The sequence below is a fragment of the Poecilia latipinna genome, unplaced genomic scaffold (genome assembly GCF_001443285.1).
Source record: "Poecilia latipinna isolate Pla-1442-1.1 unplaced genomic scaffold, P_latipinna-1.0 Scaffold2456, whole genome shotgun sequence".
NCBI lineage: Eukaryota > Metazoa > Chordata > Actinopteri > Cyprinodontiformes > Poeciliidae > Poecilia > Poecilia latipinna.
The window spans coordinates 39,536-48,554 of record NW_015115072.1 but is presented as its reverse complement, the minus strand read 5'-3'; the positions used below and the strand labels follow the sequence as shown (position 1 = coordinate 48,554).

At 37.1% G+C, this 9,019-nt stretch overlaps 1 protein-coding gene across 1 annotated transcript in view; it reads left to right on the top strand.

Annotated features, from left to right (window-relative positions):
- nipal4 (NIPA like domain containing 4) overlaps positions 1-6,425 on the top strand; it is a 27,402-nt gene extending 20,977 nt beyond the window's left edge. Inside the window, exons 4-10 of the mRNA XM_015019604.1 lie at positions 105-161; positions 1,755-1,845; positions 1,932-2,092; positions 2,503-2,670; positions 2,817-2,896; positions 4,019-4,231; positions 4,360-6,425. Of these exons, the coding sequence (XP_014875090.1) occupies positions 105-161; positions 1,755-1,845; positions 1,932-2,092; positions 2,503-2,670; positions 2,817-2,896; positions 4,019-4,231; positions 4,360-4,551 (962 nt within the window). The 3' untranslated portion in view covers positions 4,552-6,425. The remainder of the gene's footprint in view (positions 1-104; positions 162-1,754; positions 1,846-1,931; positions 2,093-2,502; positions 2,671-2,816; positions 2,897-4,018; positions 4,232-4,359) is intronic.
- Positions 6,426-9,019: the final 2,594 nt, after the last annotated feature.

Sequence of the window (9,019 nt, the reverse complement as noted above, 5' to 3'; positions counted from 1 at the left end):
GGTCTCGAGACCAAGACCGATCTCGAGTACCACAACACTGGTGTATGCTGTGAATCAGGATGGCATTACCAACACAAAATGTGCCTCTGTTTGCGTTTCTGCAGGTGATGGAGGATATGGCTACCTTAAAGACTGGCTGTGGTGGGGAGGCCTGTTGACCAGTAAGAACTTCACTGTAGAAACCTTTTACAGTTGCAACCTCTGTGTGATTGAAACAAAAACCCCAAGAATGGTTGTTTACTGTGCATCTTAGTCAAGGGGAGAAGGGAAAAAGATAATTTAGCTTTTAATAGTTCAGTTTGGAAACTGGCTTAAATTATATGAGTAGAACTTTAGAAAAGGAACCATGCATGGGATTAAACTAAACCAAAATGGAAAAAGGTTCTAATAGATTCAATAGAGAAAGTAGCAGACACATGCTGCTGAATAACTGCTTTGATAATAAATTGCATCTTAGTCAAGGGGAGAAGGGAAAAAGATAATTTAGCTTTTAAAAGGCAATAGATATCATCCAGAAATTACAATACTTGGTGTTCTTCAGGGTTTTAAAACTCAATGGCAATCATCTTAACATTACACAACCAATTTGAAATTTACACACTAAATTTAAATGTTAGTGTAAATAAATTTACACTAACATATTTATGTTAGTGTAAATGACACTAACATAATTAGTTATGTTAGTGTCATAACTAATTATGACACTAATTAGTTATGTGTCATAACTAATTAGTGTTATGTTATGACACAACATAATTATGTTAACATAACATAACATTATGTTATGTTAGTGTAACATAATTACACTAACATAATTATGTTAGTGTAAATGATTTATTTTGATTGATTGATGATTTATTCTGGAATATTGAGCCACATCCACTAACAAAGGAGAAAAAAGTACATATGCAGGCCTCACCTTTCCATAAGCAGTAGAAAACTGTCAGATATTTACACAAATATCTCATATTACGTGAAATATTTACGTGTTTTAACATTTAATGAAATGCGTATATTTTTCCGGGCAGTTCCTGTAACATGGCTGCATACCAGGAAAAGGCATTGATCGTTATCTTCATCTTCCTCTTTTGCACTAAGACCACAAAACTTGTCGTCTTGAGAGTCGGAACAATCTCACACACACTTTGTTTTCTTATTACAAATTTTGTTGTCGCTCTCGGTGTGTCTTCATCTTTAGGCAAATTTGCTCTTGAGCTTCTGCTGTCCTCTTCATCATGATGCATTCAGCAGTCCAACCTTTCAAATTCTGTTGGTAAAACCTGTGTATTTAGCCACACTGCAGTGTTTAAAGTGTGTCTAAAAAGAAAAAAAGGCAGTAGATATAATCCAGAAATTACAATACTTGGTGTTCTTCAGGGTTTTAAAACTCGATGGCAATCATCTTAACATTAAGCCACCAAAAAATGGTAAACATGCACAGATTTTCTGTAGCAGGTTGCCTTTGTTGGCTCTTAAATTTGTGCACTTATTTATTACATTTTCATTATTATTAATTGTTGCTAGTAAATGAGATGTCAAAAATTCAAATTCTATTTGTCCTTATCAATGTCTTTAGTTTAATTCACTGAATTTCAATCACATTTCTGAGCAGCTTGATGGCATTCTCAAGAGCTAATGAGGGGATGACCTACAACTACAAAAAGGGAAAAAAACTAGAATATTGCTTGTTTCTGTATTGTAAAAGTTGACTGGTGAGCATCTGTCCTGTGCGTGTGTATGTTCTCCGTCTGCAGTGGGAGCCGGAGAGGTGTGTAATTTTGCTGCCTACATGTTCGCGCCAGCCACACTGGTGACTCCCCTGGGAGCGCTCAGTGTCCTCATCAGGTAGCTGCATGCTTCCACACAGCCGCCGTCTTCTGAGGACATGTTGATGTGTTTTTAGTGATGTCATACTGGTCTGTGTTTTTAAGTGCGGTTCTCTCCTCCCACCTGTTGGGGGAGCAGTTGAATGTGGTGGGGAAGCTGGGCTGTCTGCTGTGTGTACTCGGGAGCATTCTGTTGGTCATTCATGCCCCACAAGAACAAGAAGTCACATCAATACAGGATATGACCAATAAGCTGCTGGAGCCAGGTGAGAGGAGAGTCCAACAACTCATCCAGACATGCTACTTGATATGCTCCAAAATATAACATTGCATTCTTAAATATAATTAATTTTATCAATCAAATCTGTTTTTATTCATATACAGCATAAATGTTAAAAATGATAACATTTTATGAATTACTCTTCGAAAACAGAGTAAGCTATAATATTTCAAGTTTAATAGGTCCACTTATCAAAAACAATCTACCACAACTGTGATTATGCTCATGATGTGACCCAAAAAGAAAATGAGTTTGACACCCCTGGTTTTTTTACTTTTTTATTATTATTTTGTTACTAACTCAAAGTTGGTTTATATGCAAGCTTCATTTGAATAGAACAATAAATTCTTTGAGTTTTTGTTTATCTGTGTTTGCCACTCTGCTTGCCTGTACCAGGTTTCCTGGTCTATGTTGTGGCGGTGTTGGTTCTGTGTGCGGTTCTGGTGTTGTATTTCTGTCCGCGGTCCGGTCGTTCCAACATCCTGATCTACATCGGCATCTGCTCGTTGCTGGGAGCCTTCACTGTATCATCTGTGAAGGGCCTCGCCATAGCCATCAACACCGGTGAGATGCCGCAGACGGCAACATGCTTCATTTTACTCAACAGTCTGAAGGCTGTAAACATTTTCAGTTCAGCTAAAGTTTTCCTTTAGCTGAATTACACAGAACCACTGCTGTGAACCCTTATAATTTGTTTTTCCTCTGCTCAGTGGTTTATGACATCTCTGTGCTCAGCCAGCCTCTTACGTGGATCCTGCTCCTCACCCTCATTGTTTCAATAGTAACACAGGTAAGCTGGGCTCAGAAAAATTGGCACTGCAAATTACAGGCTGGAAAGGATTTGGTATCTTGGTACCATATACATTAGTAATGCATAATGCAATATCTGGTTGCTGTAAACCATGAATAATCATGAATACGTTAAAATCATTTGTTTTTATTTTGGTTCTGATCTTAATGATCAATCAAAATAACTTTGGGCCCCGTCCTCCTGATAGATGTAATTTACTGGCTCACAAAAGTATATTTTCTGAGAATAGACTAAGAGTGTTTTCACACCTGGTAGTCCAGTAGACTTGGTTCAGCTGGTGACCATCCATTGTGTCAAATGATCCAGACCGTTCCTTCACTTCCTTCTTCACAAAGTGTAGATAAAAATAGTGAAGTCTGATTTCAGCAGTTGGAGGTTTTCTCTTTTGTCTGTCACAATATGCCAAACAAACACCCTTCAACAATGGGCTTAGCTAAAAATGTATGCAAGAAATAGGCACTTGCTTTAGGTGTATTCTCCCAGAATGCCCTTGCTACTGTCTGCTTGTTGCTTTTGGAGTGGTCTCCGGTTTGCTTGACATTCACATATGCATCCAAGTCCAACTTGAGTTTGCTTCAACCAAATCCAGACCCAAGTTTTTAGATGCACCAGAGTTTGCTTTTCTGGTCCACATCAGAGTTTGATTGTACATTCACCACCTCCCCAAACGAACTTCACTTTCTAGACAAACTAACTAGAGTTGGATTGAAGCAGACTAAACAGGGCTGGTCTTAATGCACCTTAAGTGTCTTCTTAAGGTGCATTAAGACCAGCCCTGTTTAGTCTGCTTCAACTACCTCATACAGGAAGTTTCATACTGGCCACTCATAACAATATTTATAACAATAGTCTTATTGTTATAAATGATCAATTATGAGTGGCCAGTATGAAACTTCCTCTGATAGACATCTTCATTTCATACCCTCAAAAGTCTTGTTAAAAAAGACTAACCTTAAAAAAGTCTAAAACAGCTTTGGGACAGAAAGGCCCTCTTATACATGGAGAGAGCACAAGACCCCAAACACAAACCCAAACGTTTGTGTTTGTCATGTGGCCGGGAGACCCATTGATGAGTCTGAAGTCACCTTTGTGTCTGTGCAGGTGAACTACCTTAACAAGTCTCTGGACACCTTCAACACCCTACTGGTGTATCCTATCTACTACGTCCTCTTCACCTCTGTGGTCCTTTCCACCTCCATCATCCTCTTCCAGGAGTGGAGCAGCATGTCTGCCGTGGATGTGGTCACAACGCTGGGCTCGTTCCTGGTCATTGTGGTGGGCGTGGCCTTGCTGCACCTGTTCAGGGAGCTGCAGGTGGGCATTCCTTCCCCCCTAACATCCCTCCTCAGATGAACAAAAGCTTTTCTTCTTATTTTTTGCTAATAAAAATACAACAATGCAACCTCATACAAGAATCTGACGTTTGATTTCTCTTAATGCAGATTACAATGAAGCAGCTGACCAATCAGCTTTCTCAGCCAGTGGAGAGGGAGGGACTTACAGAAGAGGTCACAACCAATGGAAGAGGAGGAAGGAATAAAAAGGAGGATAAATATGGACTGATGGACAATGTAGTGATAGAAAGTCTGCCTCCTATGAGAGAGGAGGGACCCAGAGTCTTTATAATCAGCTGAAAAAGAGAATTCCAGAAGTTTCTGTATTGTTGCTGATATTTCCTGCACTTTTTCAAACTTTAGCCGCCATCTCAGTTTATGCTTTAGGTCCCTCCAATCTCGCATGGCGGTATTCAACGGTACAGCACTAGTCGACCTTTCTAATTTATAAATATTTAAGAAATCTTGCCTGTAAGTACCAATTTAGTAGAAGGTTCAAATAATTTATTGGAAATAAGTACTTTAGAGCCCACACAAAATATGCCATCCAAGGAATAATAAATAAGACAAGTCGACAGAAAACAAGAAAATCCAAAACATGTATCAAAGTTTACCATCAAACTGGTTAGTTAAATAATGTCAAACTGCTCCTCAGAGCCGTCATTAACTTTGAACATTTTAAAGATTTTATTCTTTTTGATCATACGAGTCGACGACATTAAATTATCAGATGAGTTGGTGTCCTCCGTTAGACTGATGGACTCCAAACTGGCTCTGCCTCTTTCACAGGAGTTTTTCCATGATGTCATAAATCATCAGCTGGACTGGCTGAGTCCCAAGAAGATGTTAATTTAAAAGACCATCATGGCACCAAAGAAGGTTCTTTTTGCAGTTGACCTTTTCCCCCTAATATCTTTTTCAAAGTTTTTGTGCTACTAGTGGCCTTTATTAAACAGTAGAAAAGGCAGAGACTAAATAAATTAAAAAGTCAAATGTAATTTTAAATATTCTTTTAAATTGGTGATTATCTACATTTGCTGTGACAACTTGTCATAGGAGGAGGTTCACATTTTCATTTTATCTGTTTTAAACAGACATAGTGTCCTAATTTATTCATCGTAAGAAAGATGGTATTAGTTTAACAGGAAGCCTTTTTAATCACTTAATCACCATTTTTCAAGGCTATCTTTTATTTGGGTGTTGTGTTATGCTCTGTGTGGCCTGATTATTGGAAACAAGGAAAACAAAATAAGATTTTGCATGAAGAAGTGCAGCACACTGTGCTGCTTTCAAAATGAACAGCCAAACTTTACCTTTACTGGACTGGTTAGAAGACTCTTCTCTTTCGTATGATTACCTACCATTCCAAATATTAGCTCTACTACTACCTTGCTTAGCAACTCTGAGGTCTATGAAGTGTGGGTCTGCTTTCCCTGCTGTTTCTTTGAAAACCCTTAAAAAAAACTGAGATGGAAGACATCTCAGCTTCTGCTTGAAGTGTTTGGTGACTGAAACTAGTTTCTTTCAGCTAAAGTTGTAAACATTCATTTAGTGTCTTATTATTTTATGTGTTAAAATTACAATTGAGGTACTAATTAAAAGATATCCCACAAATGGCTCTTAACCACACCGAATGTCAGACAACTGGAACACTGACTTAGAAGAAAATGTCGCTTGACCTCTACTGCATCTCAGTAGAGGGACATAGACACTAGGCCTTGAAGAATTAAATTGATTCATCTTATCAATTTTTTTCTAATTTTTTTCTAGTCAGCAAAAAAAAAATTCCATTCTGCAGATTTTTCATTTAACTATTTTGTGCTTTTGTACAATACTAAATACATTAAAATATGCAAATGAACAACTCAGTTACGCAGTGGCGGAACAAGTTGGCGTCAGGCCGGGGGGCGGGGCTAATGACCGGGCCCTTTATACCCAAAATAACAAAGCTCATGAAAACATAATTTTATAAAGTACTAATAAAAGCCACTCATATTTGTCGTAAAAATACTCCAATCTACCTAGTTTATAATCCGTTCCCAAGTATCTGACTGATGTGGATGGTTGGTGATGTGTTTTACCCAGAATACACTTGGAGACAATATTGGCGATCAACTTGTAAATTTGTGTGTCATAAAGTTAAATGTAAGAATGAAAATAAAGCCAGTCATGTCGCACAACATTTTATTCAATATTTTACACCCACTATGTCACTAAAATCAGTCGGTCTTGCAAAGTTTTTAGCAATCATGAGTCAACAATGACTGGGGCAGCCTACTATATAATCTACTGGGGAACCCAGCTTTATAATCTACATGCACCACACTCAACAGGAGAGGGCCCACCTTCTCCAGTTCTCATCAGACGTGATACAGACTTGGATCTTTTAAATCATATTCTGCCTCCCATCCGGGCCCCTCCCCAGGCCTGGGCCAGGGGGCCACCGCCCCCCCAGGCCTCCATATAGCTGCGCCCCTGCAATTACGTTTTAATATTTTCTGCCTAAAATACAATGCAGTGTATTTTTTTACAGTTTTGACTGTTCCTTCAGAAAAATGACCTTTCTTTGAAAGCATGTAGTCCAGTTAACTGGATTACTAAATTAGTTGATTATTTCATTAATCAATTGATCATGATTAATTTGATGTATCAATTCAGCCCTAAGGCATAATATTGTCATTTTCTTTGTATTTCCACTTCTGAAATGCTAAACAGCAACAAAACTTGAGGGTTTGAAGAAATTTAACCATTTTCTTCCAAAAATAATCGTCCATTTCACTTTGCTTTCAGAAATAGGTGAACCCCCCCCGCCCCCCATCAGTGCTTGTGTAAATGGAAGATAGTTTCTATGTGCTGAATTATCTTTTGCTTTGAAAAGGTGGATGAATTTAATTACACAATATGATCAATATGTGATTAATCTGAAAAAATGCAATATTAACATTTTGAAAAATATATTTAGTATACCGAACTGTCAAATAATCCTGACAGTTGAGGAAGCTGTTTAGTTTTCAAAATGAGACTCAACACCTCACCTTTGTGCAGATTCTCTTACTGAAACAACTCAAGAATTTATATCAAGACAATCAGCAATTGATTTGAATGAAGCTTATTTAATGAAAACTTAGCGATAATTTTTTTATACATTTTTGTGGTTTAGATTTATCTAAGTTGTAGAAGGAAGAAGTGCCTATTTATTTTCACCTTTGACTTTCAGTTGACAGAATTATTCTTTACATTAAATATTATATCTTAAAAAGGATACAATACATTTCAAAAGAATCCATAAACAACTGAAGCTTTAAACACAATCAAAATTAGCACCTTGGACATTTTTACTTGCTAAAATTGTCATTAAGAGTGAGTTTTAATTTTAATTAAGCTTGTCTATTTACTGATTTAAAAGTGTGCTGTTGTCACACCTGGGCCTCATCAGGTTGATCAACTGTGATCCCCCCTTGTGTTGCTGTCATCAGACTGTGGCATGAAGAAACACATTACTGATGATGAAATGTTTGATCAATTTGTCCTGAGGTCTCACTCTGCAGAGTTCCTCTGAGCTGAAGACTGGAGTAATGAAGCAGACAAAACTCAGGGTGAGTCTAACCTGCTAAATGTCGGTAGATCAAAAACAGTAGATCAAAATGTTGAAAGTGAGTGTTTGCTGCTGACATGTTTCAGTTTGTGAAGCTTAGAGGAACCAAAGAACAAATAAAATTTTTGTTTCAGAATTCGCCAAATTTTTTTTTCTTTTTTTCTCTCTTCCTGATCATTTCAATAAAAACAAAGTTCACTCACATTTAACTGACATTCCACTAACACCTAAGTTTTCTTTTCACTAAAGGAAAACTTAAGATAATGAATTTATCTAAATATCTTTTAGCTTCAGTTGGAGCTTTCTACTGTTTCCACCCCATATTATATTCAATATAATGTGACTATAAAATGTGACTTTTAAAATCTCATTAATGACAGAACCTGTTCTGTTCCTGACAAAAATCAGTGCATTTGTTGCCATATATGATTCTGAACAGTTGTTACCATGAAAAGTAAGTCAAAGAGAGGAATGGGTGGCTAAAGGGTGATTGTTCCATAATGTGATGGTACACAGAAACGATGTTTGAATATGTGAATCGTGGAAATGATTCACATAAAAAAAAAAACCTTTAAATTCATTAAATGCAGAGCACAATAACTATCAGAGCAGTTGCTGGTCGATATGAGCATCAGGTAATTTAATTGGTCCAGGTAACATTCAAGCCTGGACTCCAGGTCCAGTGAAAATGACAGAACAAAGTTGCTTATCTATTCAAATTCTTCATAATGAAATGATAAAGAAAAACTTACAAAACACTTGAACATTCTTTCAATTTAACAAGTGACATAGTTACAGACGCAATTTCAGTTTGCTGGTTCATCTCTTACAGGAATCCTCTAAGATTTGAACCTGAGTGTTCATAAATGAATTCATAAATCTGCTCTGCTCAAAGCAAAAATACAAAAATGTTGCTTCTCTACAGGTAGCAAGGTACAGCCATAAGCGATATCTTCATCACAATAGTCAAACATTTTACAATTATATTGCTTCCTACAATTGAGAATACATTTTCCCATTTTAAGGCTCCCTGGGGATTAAATTGTTTTAGTTCAGCAATAGGTAAAACCTTTAAGCCTGAAACTGTCCTTTCATTTCAAAAACAAGATTTTTTTTGCCATTATTATAGAAGTTTGAAAACATAAAACATTGTCATGAGAAGTTTGAACGTCA